This window comes from Eubalaena glacialis, chromosome 2 (genome assembly GCF_028564815.1).
Source record: "Eubalaena glacialis isolate mEubGla1 chromosome 2, mEubGla1.1.hap2.+ XY, whole genome shotgun sequence".
Lineage (NCBI taxonomy): Eukaryota > Metazoa > Chordata > Mammalia > Artiodactyla > Balaenidae > Eubalaena > Eubalaena glacialis.
In genome coordinates, this window is record NC_083717.1 from 158,909,503 (window position 1) to 158,935,963 (window position 26,461).

Here is a 26,461-nt window from a genome sequence, read left to right on the forward strand (position 1 = left end):
GATTTCCCTATGCATATGTGGGTGGTAAGTATTTCCCACAGATGGTCAGGGGTGTTTTCAAGGGACTCCCGCCGTCCTGCTGTGATTTTCATCCACACCTCCATACACGGCTGGCCAGGGTGCAGGTTCAGCTCAGCCTGCCCCGCTTTGGGCACTGCAGCTGCTTTACCATCGGTCAGCACTGTAATGGTCAATACTCTCCACAGGCCTCCTTACTGGGACCATTAGTGGCTCTCTGCTTGCTTCTGTCAGGGGAACAGGAAAGAAGATGCAACCTGAGGTAAGTCCCTAGTCCAAGAAGGAACTTCGCTTTAAAGGAAATGGCTTTCCCTAGGTAAGACAGGAAAGGGAGTGCGGTTTCCTGAACAAATCCAGGGAAATGAGTGCTCAGACTTATAAAAAATGGAAGAGATTTCATCATACTAGACTTCAAATTCAGTAGCTTACATTGCTTAAAAAACCAAAACAAAAGCAAAAACGGAATAGTCTAGAAGCCCAAGCTTCTAGTTTTTTCATCCTGGCTTGGCTACTTTCAGAGCCATCATAGAGAGATATTCTCTCTTTCCTTTTCTCTATGTGTGTGTGTGTGTGTGTGTGTGCGCGCGTGCCCCTGAGAAGCTGAGATTTGGGGACAATGTTAGCAAAAGAACCACATAAACTAGTGGAGACAACAGAGTTTGCTTTAACCAGCGTCTTTGTAAAGGAAATACTTAATTTCGTCCCCTTACCTTACTCACTCAGTGGGACATTTTGGCATCCTCCCCAGTGGAGGTCAGCTTGGACTGGGGCAGTCTTTAGTAGAGCTGGGAGCCATCCGAGGAATGGTTGCTGGATGTCTCTCCCACAAGAAGGCCCCAAGAATCAGTCTCTCCAGTATGTTATACTGATTCTTTTACCAGAGAGACAAGTGCCTGCCCTGCTCCCTGCCACCCACAGCCTAGCCACACTGAGCATGCTCCCTGTTTAAACAGCCAGCAAGGGCACCACTGTGGGATCTGCTGTAACAACAGCTAAATTAACTGGAGAAATGCGCCAACAGGCAGCCCACTGCCAAGACTCAGCACAGTTGGACCGTGGGACTCCTCATTAGCAAAATGCTATGCTTCTTCCAGACTCACACTCGGGTTTCCAACTCTGGGTGACTGTAGGTACTGTGCTCACCTAGCAGAAGGATTTCTTCCTTATCTCAGGATTAGGAGAAACAGATGGAACCCCGTGTGCCCTGATTATCTCAATACAGTATTGTCTTCCATTCACATCCTTTTTCTTTTCTATCTCTGATAAATAAAGGAAGAGACTCTGAAATGACGAAGAAAGAGGGAAGAGGGCAAGCTTTTGAGCCAAGAGCATATACACCTACACCCCCTCTGAGGCTGCCTTGTAGACAGCAGGGAAGGAGGGGCTCTGTGACACTGGGGTAGGGAAGATGAAACTTTGGGACACTCAGCAGGGGTGGGGAGAGTTGACCCTGTAGTGATAAGTTAGCAAACTTCAAAAATACTGTTTGGAAGGAGTGGTAATAATACACATTTGGAAGATGTTGAAACATTTGTCCAGAAAATCATTTTGGATCTATTTTACCATTTGTCCAGTGGAGTAAAACACTGAAGATCTCTATGTTAATTGAGACTTTTAACTTTCTAGGGAGGGCCTAAAAAGTTAAAAATCTCAATTTCAACAGCCTAGGGAGGGCTGCCCTAGGCATCAACCGCCTGCTGGCAGGGAGGGGAAGAGAGGAAATAGAGGGTGAGTAGAAGGTTGCAGAGGGCCAGGCCTGCATGTGGTGGACATCACTTTTGCCCACGTTACATTGGCCAGAACTCAGTCAGAAGGCCCTGCCTACATGCAAGGGGGACTGATGGGCTGTCACTTCCCAGCTGCAGTGCCCCCTATGGAAAGGGATCAGACCTCTAGTGAACAGCCAGCATTTCTGCCACATAAAAAGAAGGCTGGGGTGGCTTCCAACCCTGACTGTGTATCAGCGTCACAGCTTTAAAAATACACGTGCCTGGGATCCAGCCCCAGAGATTCTGATTGGGTAGGCCTGCACTGACACCCAGGAGAATCTGTATTTTTAAAGGCACAGACTAGTTTGAGAGTCACTGGTTGGCTCTGGAGTGTACACGTCTAGCATTGCCTCTTAACAGTTTTAAAAATCATTTCTCCTGGGCTTCCCTGGTGGCGCAGTGGTTAAGAACCCGCCTGCCAGTGCAGGGGACCTGGTTTTGATCCCTGGCCTGGGAAGATCCCACATGCCGCGGAGCAGCTAAGCCCATGTGCCATCAACTACGGAGCCTGCGCTCTAGAGCCCGTGAGCCACAACTACTGAGCCTGTGCACCACAGCTACTGAGCCCGCGTGCCTAGAGCCCGCGTGACACAACTACTGAAGGCCATGTGCCTAGATCCCATGCTCCGCAGCAAGAGAAGCCACCACAATAAGAAGCCCACGCACCGCAGCAAAGAGTAGTACCCGCTCGCCACAACTAGAGAAAGCCCGCGCACAGCAACGAAGACCCAACACAGCCAAAAATAAAAACAAATAAATAAATTAATTAAAAGAAAAATAATCATTTCTCCGATTTCTCAATGTGAACAATGCTTTTTAATTGGCTTCAATTTTGTATGTGCTGGTAAAATAGTTTTCACCACAGTAAATCCCAAGCAGGACTAAAAGTCAATACTTTTGTACAGGTTTTCAGTAGTAGAGTCTATGTAATGATTAGTAATATATAATGTGATTAATTTTATATCAATATTTGACACAATAAAATAATGCAGGTACGTGTAATTGATGATACATTGCTTTCTGAGAAGCTCATAGTTGTTCTCTGTGCCATAAAATCATTGTTCAGAAAGCTGTTCTTTTTGGAGTGATTTGAAACTTTTTTCCCCTCAGGGCTCCCCTTCCGAAATTTCACAGAGTAGTAGGTGCAGGCATCGGCCGGGGTGACGTTGCTGATACGGATGGAAAATCTAGGATGGAATAGAGACCAGACAGAGGTTAGAGAGAACAAGGAGGAGGGAGGTGGGCTGCCATGGAATGGTGACTGTAATAATCATTAATTGAAGTAAGCAAGAGGTAGGATGCTGTGAACAGGATGATCCCCTCCTCCCGCCCTCCCTTCCTTCCTTCCTTTTTTTATTGAAGTATAATTGACATATAACATTATATTGGTTTCAGGTGCACAACAAAATGATTCAATATTTGTGTACATTGTGTGTGCTACAGGAAATAAGAATGAAAATAGAATTTCACAATTTCCACATTCTAATGTAATTATTTTAAAATCTTTACCAGAGAATATTTACTCTATTGAAACTATTACTAAACACAAGTGTTATATATTAAAAGACCATCTTTGGGAATTCCCTGGCCGGTCCAGTGGTTAGGACTCCGGGCTTCCACTGCAGGGGGCCTGGGTTCAATCCCTGGTCAGGGAACTAAGATCCCACAAGCTGCAGTGCTGCCAAAAAAAAAAAAAAAAAAGCCATCTTCATTAATAGATTAGAATGAATTATTCCTTTCCTATTTTCTCCCACTACATTTTGTGTGTGTATTATGTCTTATTTTATGTCTATCTCTATTTATTATTTTATATTTATATTTTGTATGTTTACTTTATTTATATTTATAGTTTCTGTATTTATTAGCTAGTAAGCTCCTGAAGGGTAAGGCTAGTATTATGTTCATTGTCATCATCTTCTACAGTATGTTACACAAACAAGCACTCAAATGTTTATTACAGTGACTGGAAATCATTTGAGTCATTTAACTTATTCAGTGCCTATTATGTGCCTATTGCTGACAATAGGAGACTCACGTCTCCTATTGCTGACAATCCTTCAACTCTACCATCTCCCACCTCCTCTCCCTCCTCCAGTCAGTAACTCTTCTTGCCTGTTCACTGGATGCCAGCCCCTGGATGCCAGCTGTTGTACTGTACTACTGTACTTTTCAAGGGACTGTACTGTAAGATTAAAAGTGTTTTCTTTATTTTTTGTGTTTGTTTTTCATGTATTATTTGTGTGAAAAGTATTATAAACCTTTTACAGTATAGTACTATATAGCCGATTGTGTTACTTGGGTACCTAGGCTAACTTTGTTGGACTTATGAACATGCACTCAGAACGGAACTCGTTCGTATGTAGGGGACTGATTGTATTAGATATCTAAGTGGAAATGCAAATAGGATATGAGAGATGAACTCGAGTTCAGAAGAGAGATCCAGTTTGGAGATATAAATGAGGGGGTTTTCAATCTACTGGTGGTATTTGAAATACTGGGACTGTCTGAGCTACAGGTGAGTGATTGTAGACAGAGAACCCTGAGGGACTCCGAAGTTACAGCATGAGGGAGATGAGGAAATAGCAAAGGCCGGTGCTAGACACTACAAGAAGAAGGTATTTCAAGGGGAAGGGAATGATCAACCCTGTCACATGCTGCTAGGAGGTCAGGTAGGAAGATGAGACAAAGGCTGAGACTGGCCCTTGGATTTAGCAATTAGAAGTTTAATGGGGACTTGACACGAGCCAATGGGGAAGCCAGTTTGGAATGGGTTCAAGAGAGTGGGAGGAGAGGAATTGGAGCGACTGGTAGAGAGGGAATGGGAAATGGGGAGGTAGCTGAAGAAGGAGTGGAATCAAGAGGGTTAAAAATGTCTTTTTTTTCCCCATGAATGGAGAAGTAGCCTGTTTGTGGGTGATGGGCATGATCAAGTACAGGAACAATTTGATGTCTTAAGAGAGTCAAGGGAGAATGGGCATGAGGGGGAGGGAGGGATTGGCCCTAGGTAAGAGCTGGGTAACACTTGTATCCAGGAGACAGGAGGGACGGACTGGAAAGGCAGAGTAGGAGACCACAGATGCAGGTAGAGAAGTAATTGTGGGGGAGAAAAATTAATTACCTAGCAGGATAATGGATGAGTTCTTTCTAATTTCCAAACTCTCCAAAATATGTATTATTACATAGATTTGCAAGATATTAAAGGAAACAATCCTTGCTGACATAGGGACTTATGTGAGTAATGCAGTGAGAGCAATTTTAAAGTTTACTCTAGAAGCTACTCTAGGGTCAGAAGTGCCCTCTAGTGGTTCATTTAGACCTTTACTTTTTTTTCTTATTTTCTTGCTCTAGATAGAAGTGCAAAATAACACTATCCACATTTTATATTATTTTTTTAAAAAACAATTACAGTTCACAGTTTAATTTAGAAAAATATCATACACTGGGTAAAATAAACCCAAACCATCTGCGGTCCCAGCTGGAGTGACTATTAATTAATTATCATTGCTAAGACTTTCTCTTGTAAATACATCATTCTCTCTGCCATACCGCCAGTATTTATGTACATTCTGCTTCTTGAATGAGTCATTTTATTAAACTCAGAGGAAGGACGACTGGTGGGCCGCTGCTGATCCAAGGCTGAAAAATCTTGATGCTACGAAGAGTATAAACTCCTCATATTTTCCATTCCTTGTTTCACTTGATTTTGTTGTCATTGGGTTTCCTCTGCCTGGTATGTTCTCTCAGCCTGGGTGAGTTAACTCATTTCCTCATGATCCTCCAGACTACCTTCAGTCTCCCCTGCTATGCAGTCTCACAGTGTGCTGTGCTTCTTTCTCCCTCATGCCATTTCCCTCAACTGCAATAAACCAGTCAATTCTGTAAGGACTGTTTAATGTCTGTTTCTTCTGGTAAATCACAAGACCCGTAAGGGCTGAGAATGTGTGTGGCTTGTTCACCACTCTCTCCTCAGCACTTAGTTCAGTGCCCAGCACATGAACAGACACTATCCTGCAGGAGACTCTTGCCACGCCCCCATTAACATGGTTCAGATCCCACTGTGGAGGAGATTGCATTTCAGAAATAGAATTCTATTTCCTGAATACAATTGGCAATTGCTTTAGGTGTACCAGTAACAGATGTAATAATCTGTTACAAAACTGCTCCAGCTACTCTTTCAGTAGCTCAATTTAAATTTCTAGCTGGCAAAGCAATGCTTTACAAAGAAGGCAGAATCCTTAGATATGACCCAGACCTTAACAGATCATTTTTTCCAGAATAGAACTAAGGGAAAGACAATAAGATGCCAATGCAGAGGAAATAATAATGAGACTATTTCACGTTGTACAGCCATATCTGTGACCCTAACCCACACAGTCCTTATTTCCAGATTTAGAAATATTCCGGCACCTCCAGGACTTAACTCAGCAACGGTATCTCTAAAATGGACAGGCTGATAGTGTTTACCTACCTGAGGCCCTTAGGCCATCCTTAGACACCGGAGACTGAGAACAGGGGAATGGCTGGCTGTGAAGGATCGCACCACGGTTCCCTGGGTCCTAGACATGTGGCTTGGAATTTAGTGGGAACAGAGTAAAATGCTCCGAGCAGGAAGTTGGGTTTGTGTCTATCTGGAAAGCCTGTTATTATCTTATCTTCTCCCACTCCCAAAACCCTCACCCCCACTCTAAATAGTTTAACCTCTTGGTGTTATAATTTTGGTGCAGTCTTTTTGTTATGGGCCCTGAAAGAGGTCCTCTTCTATTGCTTGTCCAAAGGTAGCAGGGTTTTCCTAAAATCACTACTTGAACATTTAATGGAGGCATATATGATGATTAACCCCACTCAATAGGAATTTCTTTTATTCAGAACACCTTCAGATTAAACATCAGAATGAATACAAACACACATGAGTATATTTATGGCGTGTTCTGTCAAGCTTGCTGGTCCTTCCCTCATGAGGCTCTTCCCCATGTTGTTCACACGGATGGCTCCTTGTCATCCTTCAGGTCTTGGCTTACATGTCACTTACTCAGAGAGGCTTGGCCAGACCACCCAATCTAATTAGTCCCCTCCTCCTTTACTTTCTCTCATAGACCCTGTTATTTTTCTTTATACAATTCATCACAAGTGTTCACAGATTTTTTTGTGTTTGTTCACTTAATTCTATCAATTCCATTAGGCTGTAAGGTTCTCAAGGGGAGGGGGCCTTGTTTGTTTTGTTCACTTTTGTATTCTTGAGGCCTAGCACGGGTGCCTGACATGTAGTAGGTGCTCTATAAAAAAAATTGCTGAATAAATGAGTGAATACTTTCTTGGTTGTTTCACTTACACTTGTCCCTCCTACTGAGTTTTAGTTCCTGCTACTGCACTGTAACCCCCAATTTGATAGGAGAGAATTGCAGTGCCACTTCCCTCCATCACTGACTACTGAGATGGCAATTCCTTTGTGGAGAAGCTGCTGGCTTCTCCTGGGCGGTTGTCACGTACCCAAAGGTGCGCAATAATTCTGTTCATAATAGTATGACTGAGGCAATCAGGCGAGCTGTCAGAAATGCCTTTAAAAGTTACCCTCATTGGGTTCTTGGGCACCCGAAACTGTGAACTACTGACATAAGTAAGTGAGAATGAGCAGAATGTTGAAAAGGTGTGTGTGTGGGAAACGAAATTCAGATGTACACGTCCTTCCTTGCGCGCCAGGAAACTGAGCCTCTTGCAGCAGCTCCTCTGCCCAATGGGGGGCGGCAGCATTCCAGCAACTCACTCCCTGAGGTTGTGTAGGCGGCAGGAGCGATTCGCGTTCAAAATCTTTTGACTCTACCCGCTCGCCGTAGCGCCTTAGCCCGCTAGAGTTTCAAGGCGCGTTGTTCTTTGACGAAGCTGAGTCCTATACACCGCCTGCTGCTTTCCAGAGCATGGCTTCTCCGAGTTCCTTCACCTACTGTTGCCCTCCATCTTCCTCCCCTGTCTGGTCAGAGCCGCTGTACAGTCTGAGGCCCGAGCACGCGCGGGAGCGGTTGCAGGACGACTCGGTAGAAACAGTCACGTCCATGGAACAGGTGAGCTGGCTTGACTGGGCGAGGCGCCCGCGCGGGGGCTTCTGGGAGCGGGAGTCTGGTCCTCGGGGCCGCCGGGGTGCGGAACCCACCCGGGAACTACAGCTCCCACAGTGCACCGCGGCGCCCCCCCTTCTGGGAAGCTCACGGCGCCCAGGCTTGGGCTGGAGAATGGAATGCTTGTGGGGCCGGGTTGGGGAGGGGTCGTTGTCAAGGTTGGAGGGAGAGGACAGTACCTGGGTCCTCTCTGCCTTAGGGAGCGGAGAGAATCTTGTTCTGTGCCTGGAGGACTGAAGCAGCCCGGGTGGGTCGGACAGCCCACTCCATTTTGCCGGACATCGGGAGGTTCTCGTATGGATAATGCACTTTCCCCACCCTGCTCATAGCTTTGGGACATAGAGGGGAAAAGAAGTGGCCAGACTGCGGTCATGCCATTCCGTGATGTTTAATTTATGACCCACAGTGCCAGGTTTGACGCCTGCCTCGTGGGGGGACATTTTAGTAGCCATTCAGTCATTTGAGCACCAGCAGCGTGTTGGTCACAATGTCGAACTCTGGAAATGCAAAGAAATAAAACAGCCCCTGATCAGGAGCATGGCACAGCCTGGTTGGGGAAGACAGAGAGGAAAACAGCACAGTTTGGGAAGTGCTGTAATAAGAGTGTGAATTTTGTACTACTTGCCATTCACTGAGGCCTCGAAGTAGATGGGACCTATCACTTTGAAACGTGTTTGCAGAATGAGTAGTGACTTATAGTTTTGTTTTTCTTCTCGTTCCTCAATTGGAATTGGTCCCAAGTTAGTTATTATGGAAATGGTTACCCATCTGTCACTAGGAGAAGTGATCAGAATGATTTTTTTTTAGCACTAACAAGTAAGCATCAGGCTGCTTGCTAAAATAAGATCTCTTTGTAAGATCAATCCCTAGGGTTAATCTTAGAGGGACCTGCTTTGATTTTCATGCCTGAGGTTGGAAGCCTCAATTTTGGCAAAAATTAGTAATGATAATAATTATATTGTATATTTATGACTAAAATAACAAAAACAAGGGCTTGAATACACACGTATACACATAGTAGCAGAGGGAATATTTTAACTGGAGATTTAAGTTTCATGGGTTTTAGGGTAGAAAGGAAACTTATCTTTTGAATCTAGCTTCCCAGGTTAGTTAGCCCACCAGTGTGTCCTTCTACAGAAATCTTCTGCAAAAAATTGCAGAGAAATCTCCCATCAATGAAAAAGCTACTACAGGATCTTTGCAGTATTCCTAAGTAGTGATGGATTGTTGAATGGATTCAGGTCAAGCCTTTTTCTTTTTATCTGACCTAAGACTATGGGGTCACCTTTTGCGTAGTTAACTGAATTGACCCAGCGGATAAGGCTATGGATAGATAAAATGTTAGTGGAGAAAAGGGAATCAGAATTTGGTCTAATTTACGGACCAGAACAGAGACTTCCATGGTTAGAGGGGTAAGTCAAAAACAGGAGCATCACCAGGAGCTTTACTGATCTGCTCTTTCTCTTTTGCTTACACTATTTTTTCAGTCACATGCCCTGCTTAGTTCCTATGAGGGAAGAACCAGCACTTATGTTCTAAGTGCTTAGATATAATGAGCGATGCAGAAATGGATGCAACAAGGTACTGGCCTGCAAAAGGGTTGGCCAAGGTCTGGGCCAGGTGTGGAAACTAGGTTCTGATATGGAGCACTGGTACTGTAGGATGTCTTTCAGATCTAGGCTCAACTGTGTGGTGGATAGTAAAGCATCTTATACTTCTTTTCCATGTCATTATTCCAGCTCACATTTTAAAAGTCTAGGATAATCAGTTACAGATCATAGGAAGATAACATAGTATCTCATTCTCATGGCTTCCTCAGTGTTTTAATAATCATTATAGTGTCCATTTATTGGGTTCCATACCCAATACTCTCCATACATTGTATCATTCAATCTTTACACATTTTACAGATGAGAAGACTGAGTCTTAGAGAAGGACTAGGTTGGTAGGTTAATGATGATATAGTCATAAGAAAAAACAACCTTGCTAGGAGTTGTTTACAGAAGACACTGCTGTTATTCCTTTGGTTCTGACTGAAGATTCCATTTATTCTTAGGGGTTTACTGACAGCACTCAATTTTGTGCCATTGCCAATAAAAAATGCTTGTCACCTGCTTCCTATCTGATTATCAGGAGCCTATTTATTTGCTTAACAATGATTTGATGATAGGAGTTAAACCTCTGAACAGTGGAAAGAGTCCTTAGCTATGGGTTCTTCTGTTCCATTCATTCATTTTCATTCATCCAACAAATACGTGAGTGCCTTCTTTGTGCCAGGCACTGTTCTAGACACTGGGCATAAGGGAGTGAACAAAAGAGGCCAAGTGGATGCCTTTATGAAACTTTTGTTCTAGGCCAGAGAGGCAGTCAATTAAAAAGGAGAAAAAAATATCTATCTATCCATCTATCTATCTAATGTTAGAGAGAAGTGCTGTGGAGAAAAATAAAGCAAGATAAGGGAGATAGATGTGCCAGGCATGGGTGGGATAGGAGCAAGGGAGGTTTTTATATAAGGTGGTAAAGGAAACCTCTGCTGATGTAATGTTTTAGCTGAGAGCTGAAGTAGGTGAGGGGACAAGCCATGTGTGTATCTGGGGGAAAAGCATTCTGGGCAGAGAAGGCAGCAAGTACAAAGGACCTGAGGCAGGGGTGTGCCTGGTGAGTGGAGAGCCACTGAGTAGGGAGGTTAGCAAACAAAACAGGAGATAAGGTTGGATCTCGTACTTTCAGATACCCTGATTGAGATGGGAAGCCATTTGGCTGAATAGCTTCCATTTACCTCCCCAGATTCACTCTACCCTTTTCTACCCTGCTCTGTAGATGTGCCCCAGGAGGTGGACCTGCACTGACAGGCAACCTTGCTTTCTGCCTTCTGTTTGCATTTGGCCATGGGGAGTATTGATAGGGGATGAGAGTGAGGGAGAAGGATGAGACTGGCGTATATATTCCCTTCCCTCAGGATTGTGTGGGCTGGAGTGTCTCTAGACTTAAGGTCACATCTCCAATTAGGTGCCTTCTCCGTGGAGCTCTCTGTCTCCCTCTCTACCCCTTCTCTTCACATTTCAGGTCTAGAAGGGGATGAAGTACCCTTGTGTTGCTAGCCCCTGTGTTATGATATGAACTCTCCTCAAATCACCCACTTTGAATGTGCCATCTGTTTCCTACCAGGAGTCAGACTGATCTATGATTGGAGGGTTTTGACACAGTCTGTTGAGCATTTCAGCAGGCTCATTTAGGTCACTGTTGAGAGTAGATTGTGAGGAGGTGAGCGTGGGTGCAGGGAAACCAGTTAGTGGCTGTTGCAGTACTGCAGGTGACACGTGATGGCAGCTTCGCCTCAGGGCTGTGGTAGTATAGAGGTAATGAGCAGTGGTGAGATTCTGGGTATCTTTTGAAGGTCTCTGTTGTGACAGGCTGTTTTATTTCTTGACAAGCTGATGAATTTGATGCTCGGAGAACCTTTTATGACTCCAGAAAGCAAGATGTGGTTGTATTATTAGTGATTGTCTTCCTTTTTTGTGCCACCTGCAGTCACCCCATTGCAAATGCTCTGTGATTCAGGCCGGTAGGGTAATACTGGTACAATCTCAGAGGTAGCAGGTTTGCCAACAACAGTTGTTACTGAAGGTACTACTTTTGTTTTCCCTTTAGACTGCGCTTGGACAGGGGCAGAAACATTCTCCATTTGAAATGGCATGATGTCATTAGACAACATTCAGTCAAGTGCCAGTCAACTCTGAGGGGAATCTAGAAGAATTATTTGTCTCAGTCAAAATTCTTTTCTCTTAGAGGGAAAAAAAAAAAAAAAAGAATATACCGGAAGCAATCACAGAATGACTCAGCAGAGCATGTAATGAAGTGCTAAATTATGACTGCATTGCATGAGGATTTCAGGGAGTGGAAGCCAATCTGTCGTGGGGTGAGGTGGTCAGGACGACTTCATGGAGGATGTGGGACTGGGGTTAGGCTGTAAAGGATGGAGTTGGGGCGGCAGCCATGCCAGTGGGAGGAGCCGTTACGAGGGAAAGACCTGGTTGGCTGTGGTAGGGAATTAGGTCAGCTGGATGGGTGGGGCTGACCTGATGATGAATGAGTGCTGGTGGCGGGTGGGGACTGGATGAAGAGCCAGGCTAAAGAGCTGACTGCAAGTGACGGGCATTGCACCACTGCAGATCCTGAAGGAGGGAACATTAGGGATCCAGGAATGAATCCCGAACTCCTGCTGTTGACTTGTTTCAGGTTCTAGTATCTGAAAGATTATTAAACAGAGGTGGAGCAAGTCCCTTAATATAGTCACACTAACTAGATTTTTATGATTCTGATAGACGGCACCAGAGCCCTGCTTGTTAAGTGGTCAGTAGGCTAGCTATGTGAATCAATTTTATCTTATTGAAATTCAGCATATACCATGTTGCCCAACTATAAGAAACTGCAAATATCAAAATTTCCCCATTTTCCCTATTAAAAAGTCCCCTAAAGTGTTTTTTGGTCAACTCGAGAATACACATACTATTAGGTATGTAGGTAAACAAACCAAATGCTTGTTTACACGATTTGCATTTTAAATTTAGGTACCTATGCCTATTTAAAATCACATACTTTATAAAATCACACTAATCTAGAAATATTGTTCTTTCTCCTCCTCATATTCATAAAACATTTGTCTTCAAACTCTTCACATCTATCTTTGACCTTTGTGTTTTTATCATCACTGGAGCTATACTTTGGATCAGTGAATATGTTTTTGCAGACCACACTTGCAGTTTTTTGAGATACATCCCTTTTAAATATGGGGAAGATATTGAATATTTTATCACAAGTTACAATTATAATTCTTTTACAGTGTGTCCAGTTGGTGCATGCATATCTTTGATCATCGCAACTTAAACACTTTATTAACTTTTAAAGTGATCTTTAAAAAGGTTTACAGTGGCAGTTTGCACATGCAAGTGTGAGTTCATATCCCCAGGAATTAAATCTGTGTTTAATTTGTCTCCTTTCATTGATACCATCAGCTGACTTCTGTAGGCAGCCAACACCAGACCTTGACTGAGGTTGTTTCAGGATGATGTGTCAACCCCAACTCGCACTTTGTATTCAAAATAAGGAATCGAAAGAACTCCCCACATCAAGAGTTACTTTGTAAGGATTTCTTATAAGGTGACTTGTTTTTTCTGAGGGATAATTTTTTTTAGGAAGAATCCTTTTCTTATAGTTAATCTATTAATGATTCTTTTACCACATCTTCAGCATTAGCATGAGTCTCAGGCAGCAAATCTGCTTTCTGGAAGGGTCCTCCTCTGGGAGAGAGGGGGAGATGTAGGGAGAAGGGAAGGTCTATGATACGAAAGTTGGTGCATCATGAGATTTGCTTTAGATAGAAGCTGTGAAAGAGAACATTCCAAATGCATTTGTTGTTTTTTACCACTCAGCTATGAATGGAAATTATTCTGTGCTTCCGATTGGATTTCTAGAAGAATTCCAGGAGCTATCTTTTAAACAGAGCTGTCAAGAATGCAGGCAGATGGTTAGATCTGCATCTATGTTGCCATGGCACCTAAGTCTTGGGGACGTGGGTGCAGTCACTTCATCTCTGACCCCTAGATTCTCACACAATCTCTCCATCGTTGAAAACCACAAAGTAATATACATACTAGTTTATATCATGTACACAGACTATACACACACACACAAATATATATTTATTAGTTTATATTATATAAAGATACATGTGCATATACATCCATATAAATATATAGTAGGGGAGGAAAAAACCTTTTCCTCTACCCAGCTTAGGTTCTCTAGCTGGGGTCCTGTAAATTAGACTGACCAAAGACAGATTAACAAGAGAAAAATAAACAGAAATTTATTAACATGTGCATTGTTGTGTACACATGGGAGCACCTATCGATGAGTCACCCAAAGGGGTAGTTAGAACTTGAGTTTATATGCCATTTTAGGCTAAAACAAAGAAAAGGGTTTGGGGCTTCTGGGTTGGGGAGACAACTTATGTTTCCCCTAAGTCCAGGAAAAGTATGGTAAACAAGAGTTGATTAGTAAGGTTTGTTATTCAGATTTAAGTCCGTGCCTTCTCCATAGATAAGAGTTGTTAGGAGTCCTCCACTTCCTGGTGTGGAGAGGGAGACATCTTTACAAAAGGAAACTTAGTGCCCTGTTTTTAGAGCTTTTCCTTCACCTCCTGGTTATCAATGGCCTTTAGCTCAAAATAATCCATATGCCAACGAGGCATATTTTGGGATGGCATATTCCAGGACTCCTCAATGTGTATAATCTTAACTTCAGTAAACGTAAAACCATTCTGTACGTAGCAACACCTAGCCTGTGCCCCGTCAGAAGCAGGGGTAAACTTCTGACAAACTAGTAGACTTACCTCTGAACTCTTGTGTTCCCCTTTCGCCATATCCTAAGTGATCAAGTGCCTCATGACTGGAAAAGTGAGAGATGTACTGTTAGGACTAAGTTATGTTATAAAGAGGCTTGGGAGGGCAGGCAAGGGTTTTTCTAGGTATGTCTCTACTGGAGAGTTAGAATTGCTGGGTTGTAGGGTCTGCCTTTTCAGTGTTATTACCTGCTACCATGTTGCCCTCCATAGTGACTCTAGTAATTTAAGCACTAGTTAGTGGTGTACTGGAGATCTGTTTTGTCCACATCCTCTCTAAGACTTGATATTGTTAGTGGTCAGCGGTCTTAATTTGGGAAAAATAGTATCTTTTACATATGTTCCAAATATCTTCCCTTAGGCTCTTGTTTGCCTTTAACCTTGCTTATATTTATGTTCTTCTTTGTCTTTTTCCTTATAGTTTGGGCTTTTTGAAGAAATCTTTCTCTATCCCAAGAATATAAAGATATTCTCCTATACGCTGTTTTAATGACTTGACTCAAGTTTTTCATGTTCAAATTTAATCAACCTGGAATTTATTTATTTATTTTTAGGATGAGAGGTAGGAAGTAATTTTTATACCAGCAACACTTACTGTCCATGTTTTTTCCTTTGATATTGGATTTTCCCATCTCTGCCTTAAACCAAGTTTTCATATATGCATGGGCTTTTAGGAATTCTTTAATGAAAAATGCTGTTAGAGGAGGATTATTGAATATTATAGCATAGTGATGATAAGTACTTGTCCTTTGAATGAGGCAGGTTACTGCTGATAACATAGCCTGTGGATCTGTAGGCCATTGGGAACTTTTTTCTAGTGTTCATTTTGGTTTAGGATTTAAACTTAGTTTTCCTTTGTTACTTCTGGAACACCTGATGTTAAAACAAGGTTTTTTTAAGGGAATTGGCAGTGAGGGCAGTGGGTCTCAAACCTGGCTGACCATTAGAATCACCTGGGGAGCTTTTGGTCTTCCCCACCACCCCGGGTTGTACCCTAGACCAATTAAAACAGAACCTTTGAGGGTGGGACCCAGGCATCAGTATTTTTTAAGCTCCTCAGGTAATTCTAATATGCAGCCAGGGTTGAGAACCCATGGTTCATAAAGGATCTCAGCCTTGATAGAGAGGAATGCCAGCTGGTTAAGGAGACTAGGTCAACTCTGACCTCCCTCTGAATTTTGTACTCAAAGTATTAGGATATTTGTTCAGAGGAATGTTTTACCTTCTCACCTTCATTTATCCTTTGCTGATTAAGAAGAAGAAAAGTGTGGTGAGCAGGTTAAAAAAACCCCAGCAATAATTATAAGTTAAGAAGGTCCTATTTGAAGTCAAACTCAAGCATCAGCCTCTGAGCTGAAATCCAGTGACTGTTACCACTACTAAAAAAAAACCTTTGATCTATCAAAATCAGCATGCATCAGAATCCTCTGGAGGACTTGTTAAAAAGAATCCTCTGGGTGGGCCCCATCCCAGTAGTTTCTGATTCTATACATCTATGACCTGAGAGTTTACATTTTTAACAAGATCAGCTTGGTTGCAGGTAAACTGCCTCTGAGCTACTTGATCTAATGGTTGCTGTTGCTGGTTTTTTAATCCATTCTCCTATTGATGGACAACTAAGCTGTTGCCAGATTTTGGATATAATGAATAATGCTGCTATAAACATTCTCGTAGAAGTCTTTTTATGATCATGTGTTTTCATGGGTAAAAACCTACAGGTGGAATTGTTGGATCACAGGGTAGGTGTATGTTTAGTTTTAAACGAAACTGCTGGCCTTTTCCAGAGTGATCAGACATGTTACACTCTCATCAGCAATGTGTGAGGGCTCTGGTTCCTCTACATCCTTGCCAGCATTTGGTGTTTTCCCTCTTTTCAACTTTAGTCATTCTGCTGGTGGGTGTGGAGAGGTATTGTTAAAGAAAAAATTATTCATGACACTTGTTAAAGGAAGACTTTATTCAAGGAGGACTGCTATGATGGGGTTTTGCAGTAGGGGAGAGAGATTGGGCTCAAGTCTGAAAACAGCAAGGAAAGGTGGGAATTTATAGCCAAGGAGCAAGGTGGGGGGATTGGTGGATGGTAAATTAGTAAGAGGAATCATCAAAGGTAGGTGGGGAATCTGGCTAAACTGACTTAAAAGGATTCCACGTGAAGGCAGGCCAAGGTGGTCAGGCATCACTGGGGGATGGTGGAGGATGAGGAACCTGATCAGATAGTGGGGACGGGGGATTCTGGCTAAACCAACTTAGCAGGATTCTTGCTAAAAATAGGTGATACGATGATGGACACAGAAGTATAAAAGTCAAGGCCTAGTTGGGAGGAGGATTCAGAGGAGCCTGACTAAAGTTTGGTCAAGGAAAGTCTCTGCTGGTGTCACACTGTAGAGTATTTGCTTTTAAATTGACAGAAACACTCTCTAATTGGTTTAAACATTTATTTAGCTACTATACATATAAATGTACTGGTGTGTGTGTGTGCAGATGTATTTGACTTTTCAAAAATCTTTCTTATACCTAGGTAAAGTAGTTGTGATGGAATCTTGGTTCCTCCAACTTTTTATTACAAAAAATGTCAAATATACAGGAAAATTGAGAGTATCTGTTTGTCCTCCACCTAATCCCCCACCCCCCCCACCCCACCCCCGCCATATGAACTGTTCAAGGATAAATTTTAAAAGAAGATAAAATCATGACTCACACAAATATAAAGTGAACACATGTCCAAGATTTTATTTGACTCATGGACCCAGTAAGATATTACAACTAGTTCAGACAGGAACTCAACATACCACCTTTACAGTCAGATAGGGATGCTGAAGTAAATTTGCAAACGGATGCAAAACTGGGCAATATTCATAGGGTTACAATTACTTGCATTTTACTAGATACAATTTGTATTTCTCTGGACAGAAATTGTTTGCATTACTATCAGTTTTCTGCAAATTCTACCTCTACAGAATTGTGAGATAGTCTTGTCAAGGACAAAGGTGGAGGGACTTCCCTGGTGGTCCAGTGGTTAAAGACTTCTCGCTTCTGCCACAGGGGGCATGGGTTCCATCCCTGGTCGGGGGAACTAAGATCTCACATGCTGTGCAGCTCGGCCCAAAAAAAAAAAAAAAAAAAAGGACAAAGGTGGAGATAACCCAGTTGAAACCATGCACCTCAGATTGGGACTCAAACCCAGCCAAAACTCGGATTGGGACTTGAACCCACGAGGCCGGGACTTGAACCTGGCCAAAACCCACAGTCCTCCAACTGAGATCACACACCTGGTTTCAGAACTTAATGAAGCTCAGGTTCTTGATGTCTCATCGCAGAAAGAATTCAGTGAGAGACAAAGTGATAGATAAGAAGCGGATTTATTTAGAGAGAAACACACTCCACAGACAGAGTGTGGGCCATCTCAGAAGGTGAGAAAGGCACCAGGGTAAGGGGTTGTCAGTTTTTATAGGGGTGGGTAATTGCATAAGCTAATGAGTGGGAGGAGTATTTCAGCTATTTTGGAAAGGGGCGGGGATTTCCAGGAATTGGGCCACCGCCCACTTTTTGATCCTTATGGTTGGTCTTAGAACTGTCTTGGTGCCTGTGGGTGTGTCATTTAGCTTCCTGATGTGTTACAATGAGTGTATACTGAGGCTCAAGGTCTAGTGGAAGTTGACTTGTCTGCCATCTTGGACCCATTTGGTTCTAATCAGTTTATGTCATGTCCTCGGGCTATGTCATTCTTTCAAGGGTAGTGCCTTGCCCCCTTCCCTCCTGTTTCATTCCCCCCTCAGAGATTTTATCCCATATTCTTATGGGAAGCAGAAGGGCGATGGTCCGTCTTCTGTAACTGCTTCAGTAGGGGCGTCGACCCTGCCTGTCAGGGAGTAAAAATCTCTGGATGCCTGATCTAGGGGCCCCAGGGTCAAGACAGCTCCTTGTTCTAAGTCAGTATGGGCTGGAATCCTCGCATAGCCGTCATCTTGGTGTGGAACTGTTGTAACTGTTTCCAAGGCCTTTCTATGAATCTCCTTGATGATGAAGCACTTTTTGTGACAGCATCAAAGTACAAAAATATCTGTAAATGACAAAAGACTTAAAAGGCATGGTTAAACATCTGATAACAGTGTAATCGATAAAGAAACTTGGTTATAATAACCAGAATTACGAATGATTACATTTAACTTAACATACCAAATAATCCTAGTTAAATATTTCTCTTTAAGATACCTCAGGGGCCCTCTAAAGTACCCCAAAGTTAGCTGGAAATCAAAAGAAACTTAATTAAAAGTTGACATTTGGGAAGCTTGTCAAGAAGTTTCAAAACACTTGGTCAAATAAGATCATAGGTCACTGTGAGACAATACTTATTCCTTAACTAAAGTTACAGAAGATCTCAAAAACAAATACAGATCACTTAAAAGGCAAAGAAACTCATACCAAATCCAGTCCTGTCCCAGTGCATTCCCAGCAAAATCCATTTACCCAACTAAATTTAATCCAATCTAGAAAATCCTGATCATGTATAACTCTTTTCAGTATTCTTCATTCTTCACACCTTCTTTTACTAAAAACACATATCTTACTTTTCTTAGAAGTTTTTTTCACATTGAGTTACTTTTCTTGTTGACAAATTTGTAACAGAAAAAGGTCTTATTTGACCTCTAATAAACCTAGGTACAACAGAAGGATTATACTTGACATTGATCATTGTTGACTCTAACATGTCTGTGTTAATCAAACCAACAAGCTTAAGCCACCTTGAATACCAGATATCAGTTTAGTACTGAATATTTTTCAGATGACATGAACCTGAAATGCATTCTGGCCAGACTATTTTCTATTTCTGAGTATTTATATAAGCACTTAATTTTTTTTAAGCCAGTTAAGTAGAGCTCTTTTATGAATTCATTTTTGGCAATATCACACGCCTACAACACACATATAGATACATATGAACACACAAACAAACACAGAGGCCTCATAGTTCCCATTCCAAAATTTCAGTCCTGAGTCAGGTACAACATAAAACCTATCAGTTACAAGGGGTTGGATTCAAATTGGGCTTCTGGCAGATGGAACAAATCAAGGTCACCTATCTAGATGGCTAAACCCTTTTTACTAGTGTTTACAGAAAAGACACTTAGGATTTCTATTTATCCTTGACAAGTCAAGTTCTAAATTACTTTACCCTCTTTTTTAAAATTTGCATTTAAAAAGATGGCAGAGATAAGGGTTCCTGAGAAAACCAGATAGGACACTTGCATCTCAAAGATGCAGGCAAGTTCCTCCTAGGATGACTATATCCCCTTTGTTTAATACTTACAAGTCTCTTAAGATAAATAGGGAAGGTTTGGGGAGTGGTAAAAGGATTGGTGGGCTTTGGATTATTTTTGGAGCCACACCTCTGGTCCTGTAAAGACTACATTTGTAAAACAAGGACAGTTTTGTTTTCTTTTTCAAAGAATTGGGTGGTTACCGCAATGATATTGAAGGACTGACATACCCATTCATTTAAGTTGGAAAGTTTTACTTTTCCTCATTTAGCTTAGGGGAGAAGGCCTCTTCCAAAATTCCTATCAGGCTCTGAATATCAGCTATGGTTAGTTTAGTCAGACCAGTGGCCTCCTGTTTTGGTAATCTATTTACAAACATTTTTGAGGATCTTCCCTAGGTTTAAGAAATTTGTACCTTATATTTAGACACTATATAACCCTTTTTACTTAATAACAACCGGCTGGATACCTTTGGCCAAGCCCAGAACCTCGATATTCCACATTCCAGGGTCTACTAAGTCTTCTGTTTTAGCTTCAGATTATCTGTTCCTTTTTGCTTTTTGTTAGAACCATTTGGTGATGAGGGTGGTTCCCTTGCCCCTCAAGAAACGGAGTGGCCCCTAACTTAGTTAATAAATCTCTTCCCATTAAAGGGATGGGACAGTCAGGCACAAACAGGAAGGAATGTAAAAACAGCTGGCCATTGATCTTGCACAAAAGGGGTTCCAGGAAGGTGTGCCCCTGTCTCTTCCCTAACAACCCCATTACGTATTCCTTATGATTGCTAAGGTTTCCAATCCTTTGGGTTAAGACCAAGGTTGCACCAGTGTCTTTAAGAAATTCTGTCAAGTGGCCCACCACATCAGTGACCACCCAAGGCTCGACATTAGTTATGTGGATGGTATCTCTAGGCAGAGCCACTTTCGGCTTTGGGCCCCTTCAGTCTTCTGATTGCAAAACCATCAATGGCTGAGGAGCCCCCATCGCTCTCTGGCATATGGGGCATTCCCTCTTCCAATCCTGGCTGTTTGCAAAGGGCACATTGATCACAATCCTCCCTCCAGTCCGTTGTATCCACACAGGGTACACTGGCCTTGTATGGCTACCCATGGGCCTTGTGGTCTGCCAGGGCTAGGTTGGCCCAGAAAAGCCAGCTTCCCCTTTGGTGGTCTCTGAGTAGACAAAGCCACTGCCGTCATTTGGGCCTTTTGCATATTTCTCTGGGTGCGTTCAGCCTTTTCGACCATATCCCTATTACCGAAAACCAAATAAGCCAGTTGGAACAAATTGTTCATCAGAGTCTGAGGACCAGCAGTTGTTTTCTGAATTTTGCTCCTGATGTCTGGGGCAGACTGGGCTATGAAATGCATAGCCAAAAGGGCCTGTACCTCGGGGGAGGGGGAGGAAGGATCCACGGCCCTGTAGGGTGGGTCAGTTAAAATGTACTCAATGTACTTCCTAGAGCTATCCCTCCAGCTACACATGCCTTAAATTCCTTTTGGGTTCCATTGCCTAGATACAAGGCCATGGAAATTTGAACATAGGGTACTTCACTCAATTTTAAATTTCCTAACTCATATTGTGGCCAAACCTGATTATATAACCTACTAAGTTTTTTCCTTTTAATTCCTGTTGTCCAAATCTTTCCCAGTCCCAGAGTATATGGCCCAGAGGAGTACTGGTTGGGATTGATGCAGCCTGACCCATTTTAGACAAGCTCCTGAGCTATCCAAAACTCCACTCTTAAGTCAAAATCCACCGTGCAATTTGGTGAAGATTTGCACTTATGATTTTAGATGCTATCCCTTCCAGGGTAGTCTCCCAACCAGGTGTTAGTGCCCAAAAAGTTGTCACAAAGAAACAGCATAGAAGACATCCCCAGTGGTGTTGACGATGAGCGGGAGTTGGTCTAGCTATAAGTTGGGAATAAAGGGTCAGCACTTGTAAGGGTCAGAGGGAGGGGAGTAAAAGCAATAAAAAGTACACCTTGGTGGTCACACAGGTTTTCTGGGGTTAACAGAAGGAAGAAAGAAAGTAATAGAGCAGGAATGAACAAGAATGCAAGAATGTAGGAGAAAAACCTCAGAGTCAGGGAGATGAGTATAGAGATTAACAATTCTGTCCTGGATCTGCTGTTGCATGTACATAAGCAACAGGATTGACCTGCCGGTCAAAAATGAGCAGACATTGGCAGAGCGTCCTCCCCAGTATACCTGGCTCACAGCATTGCATGGGCCTCTTTAGGACCAAGACCTAACTCTCAACATTCTTACCTTATCACCATCCCTTCGTGGTCGCCAGCTGAAACCATGCACCTCAGAGTGGGCCTTGAACCCACGTGGCAGGACTCGAACCCAGCCAAAACCCTGATTGGGACTTGAACCCACGAGGCTGGGACTTGAACCTGGCCAAAACCCACAATTTTCCGACTGAGATCACACACCTGGTTTTAGGACTTAATGAAGCTCAGGTTCTTGATGTCTCATCGCAGAAAGAATTCAGTGAGAGACAAAGTGATAGATAAGAAGTGGATTTAGGGACTTCCCTGGTGGCGCAGTGGTTAAGAATCCGCCTGCCAATGTAGGAGACACGGGTTGGAGCCCTGGTCCGCGAAGATCCCATATGCCATGGAGCAACTAAGCCTGTGCGCCACAACTACTGAGCCTGTGCTCTAGAGCCAGCGAGCCACAGCTACTGAGCCCACGTGCCACAACTACTGCAGCCCGCGTGCCTAGAGCCTGTGCTCCGCGACAAAGAGAAGCCACCGCAATGAGAAGCCTGCACACCGCAACAAAGAGTAGCCCCTGCTTACCACAACTAGAGAAAGCCCCGGGCACAGCAACGAAGACCCAAGGCAGCCAAAAAATAATTAATAAATAAATAAATAAATTTATTTTAAAAAAAAAGAAGTGGATTTATTTAGAGAGAAACACACTCTACAGACAGAGTGTGGGCCATCTCAGAAGGTGAGAAAAGCACCAGGGTATGGGGTTCATTTTTTATAGGGGTGGGTAATTTCATAGGCTAATGAGTGGGAGGAGTATTTCAGCTATTTTGGGAAGGGGCGGGGATTTCCAGGAACTGGGCCACCGCCCACTTTTTGATCCTTATGGCCGGTCTTAGAACTGTCTTGGTGCCTGTGGGTGTGTCATTTAGCTTCCTGATGTGTTACAGCGAGTGTATACTGAGGCTCAAGGTCTAGTGGAAGTTGACTTGTCTGCCATCTTGGACCCATTTGGTTCTAATCAGTTTATGTCATGTCCTCGGGCTATGTCATTCTTTCAAGGGTAGTGCCCTGCCCCCTTCCCTCCTGTTTCACAATGATGGACACAACTTTTCCTTTGGGGGTGTGTGTGTGTATACACACGTGTATATATGTATATGACTGTTTTTTTTTCCCCCGAATCTTTGAAAGTAAGACGAAGATACTATGACACTTTACCCCTAAATAATAAAGCATGCATCTCTTAAGAATAATGTTCTTCTACATAAGGGCAATAATATCACACCTAAGAAAATTAAAAGTAATTCTATAATATCATCTAATATCCAATTTATTTTTATTTTTTATGTTTTATTTATTTATTTTTTGTTTTGTTTTGTTTTTTGGCAAAGCCATGTGGCTTGTGAGATCTTAGTTCCCCGACCAGGGATTGAACTCTGGCCCTCGGCAGTGAAAGCATGGAGTCCTAACCACTGGACCACCAGGGAATTCCCTCCAATTTATTTTTAAATTTCCCCAATTGTCTCAAGATTCTTTTTATATCTTTTTGGTGTGTGTTTTGAATCAGGAGCCAATCAAGGTTCCTTTATTTCAGGCTGTTTAAAATTTTTGAAGAGCTAATCCCTTGGGACTGAATTTTTTGGTGACTAGTCCTGATGGCATTTCTTATAACATTTCATGTAGCAATGTTTCTGAAACCGAACAGATGCTTTAGGATGTCATCCTCCTCCCAAGAGAGCCATATCACTTTCATTAACATGGTCACAGACTGTGTGCTTTGTGCCCAAGGGAAATGAACCTATGGGCTTTTTGCTGTTTATGCAAGAGAAAATTATCTGCTATTGTAGGGCTGTTAATAACCCTTTGTATTGTACTCAGTTGGTAGCTGCCTTGACTGTGGGAGCTCTCCTGCAGAAAAGAGAAATTAACTAAAATAGAATAGTCCCTTCCTTCGGGATGGAAAGGAAACATGGAAATTCAAGATAAAATGAAAGGCCAGAGAAAGCAGACATGCTTTAGTATCCCTATGTTGAAGCCGATCCCTCCCTCCTTCCTTCCTTCTTTCCTTCCCTCCCTCCCTGCCTTCCTTCCTAATTCTGATTTGAGAGTTGTGTAGTGTTAGAGTTCTTCATGACTTAGGTAACTTTGTTTTTTAATAGTTACCCTCAGTTCTCCTATATTTAAAGTGAGAATTTCGTTAAAATTTTTAAAAAGAATTTAATTATACATCTTGCTTCATAGACATTATGCAGTTGTTGTGACTGCTGCTCTTAATTCTGTCCCAAAGGCTAAATTTCTAATTCTACTAATGTTTTGGAGGTCCCCAAGACCACTCCTAGGTTCACTGATTCACTACTAGTGTTACCTGAAAACTGGTTTGCCTCTTGGAGGGTGTTGAGCCAAAAGACACAACCGAGCCAAAGATCGGGAGAAGGAAGGATTTATTACTTGCAGCAAGTAAGGAGAACACGGGGGATCTTTCCCAAAGCCGTGTCTCTCCCAACAGCAAAATTGGGGAAGTTTTAAGCTAAGGGTACATGCATATTCATGATGGGGCTTGAGTGGTCAACAGAGTCCAAGCTTTAGTTGACTGAAGTCAGAAGTTCAGAAAAGGTCAACATCATCAGCCCTTAGGTTCCAGTACATCTGGTGGTTTGAGGCTTCAGGCTACTCTTTACCATTGAAAGAGAACTGGGAGTCTTTATAACTAGTATATTATCTTTGCTTTTGTTATTTTTCTTGCCTGATAACAGTCAGCGTCTGCATTCTTTCTTCTCTTAAGATCATTGATTTCTAAGACCTATTCAAGGGCAAGCATTGTGGCCAGGCTTAGATCCCAGAATGGCTTAGGCCAAAATGGCCTCTCTTATGTCAAGAAAGCCATGCCTGGTTTTCTTTCTCCGGGGACCCTCTACCTTATCTGCTTACACAAAGATTCAGAGAACTCAGCATATAGCTGTACTCATGGTTATGATTTATTACAACAACAGGCTACAGAACAAAATCAGCCAAGGGAAAAGGCTCATGGGGTGAAGTCTGCAGGAAACGAGGCACAAGCTTCCAAGAGTTCTCTCCCAGTGGAGTCACAGAGGACGTGTTTAATTTCTCCAGCATTGAATTGTGACCACACATGCAGAGCTACCAGGGAAGCTCATTAGAGACTTGGTGCTCATGGTTTTTACTGGGGCTGGTCACATAGGCACCCTCTTTCTAGCATAATTCCAGACTCCCAGAAGGAAAATAGCTGTTCACCATAAACCACGTTGTTTATACAGTTTAGGCTCAGTGAGCCTCTCTTACCAGTTCTGGGAATGGTGAGAGCCCTCCCGAGATCCAGGCTCCCAGACTCCAGCCAGGGTCTACCTTTCAAGTAGGCCTTTCTAAGGATAGTAGTCTCAGGCCTGCTGTGTTAACTCTTTTGTATACAACTAGCTTTCTTCCTTTCCTTCCGCTATGCAAATCAGAACATTCAAAGAATGCTTACATCTTCCCAGTGACAAAATTACTACGATTTATATCACACTAGCAGACTGTATGTGGAGAAGGAGAGGCAAAAAAGGATGTTGCATATTTTGGGGATTACTTTCATTTTCTTATCCTCAGATGACTATTTTTTAATTTCTATATTAATCCATTACTATTTGTCAAAAAAAATTACAGGCTTATTGCTAGTATTATTTTAAAAGTTGTACTCTAAAAATCATACTTTGTGCTCTGAAGTGATATTTTTCTATTAAAAAATACACTAGTTCCTAAAGACAACCCACAGAATGGGAATATGACAAGGAACTTGTATCTATTGATAGAATATATAAGGACTTATTACAATTCATTAATAAAAAGACAACCCAATTTAAAAAATGAACAAAGATCTGAATAGACATTTCTCCGAAGAATATCTACAAATGACCAATAAGTCTGTAAAAAGATGCTCAACATCGTTAATCATCAGGGAAAGGCAATCAAAACTATAGTGAGGGCTTCCCTGGTGGCGCAGTGGTTAAGAATCCACCTGCCAATGCAGGGGACACGGGTTCGAGCTCTGGTCCGGGAAAATCCCACATGCCACGGAGCAGCTAAACCCGTGTGCCACAACTACTGAGCCTGCACTCTAGAGCCCGTGAGCCACAACTACTGAGCCCACGTGCTGCAACTACTGAAGCCCACGCGCCTAGAGCCCGTGTTCCGCAACAAGAGAAGCCACCGCAGTGAGAAACCCGTGCACTACAATGAAGAGTAGCCCCTGCTCGCTGCAACTAGGGAGAAGCCCACGTGCAGCAACGAAGACCCAACGCGCCAAAAATAAATAAATAAAATAAATAAATTTATTAAAAAAAAAAAAAACTAGTGAGATACTACTTGACACACACAAGGATGGCTATGATCAGAAACATAGATAATTGTTGCTGAGGATGTGAAGAAATTGGAACTCTCATATACTGCTGATGGGAATATAAAATGGTACAACTGCTCTGGAAAACACTCTGGCAGTTCCTCAAATGATTAAACATAAAGTTATCGTAATGATCCAGCAGTTCCACTCCTAGCAATGCCGAAAACTCGACCTCTGTGCACTGGGGCTGAATCGAATCTTGGAGATAGAGTTTCAGGTGAAGTAGAAAAGAATAGCTTTACTGCTTTGGCAGGCAAAGGGGGAAACAGCGGGCTCCTGCCCAGAAAAA

At 42.6% G+C, this 26,461-nt stretch overlaps 1 protein-coding gene across 3 annotated transcripts in view; it reads left to right on the top strand.

Annotated features, from left to right (window-relative positions):
• Positions 1-7,635: 7,635 nt before the first annotated feature.
• The window catches only part of FNTB (farnesyltransferase, CAAX box, beta), a 74,502-nt gene continuing 55,676 nt past the window's right edge, over positions 7,636-26,461 (top strand). For all 3 annotated transcript variants that reach the window (XR_009699434.1, XM_061180914.1, XM_061180915.1), the window contains exon 1: positions 7,636-7,843. Coding sequence is in view for 2 of the 3 variants with exons in the window: in XM_061180914.1 (XP_061036897.1) it covers positions 7,700-7,843 (144 nt within the window). In the remaining variant the exon portion in view is untranslated. The remainder of the gene's footprint in view (positions 7,844-26,461) is intronic.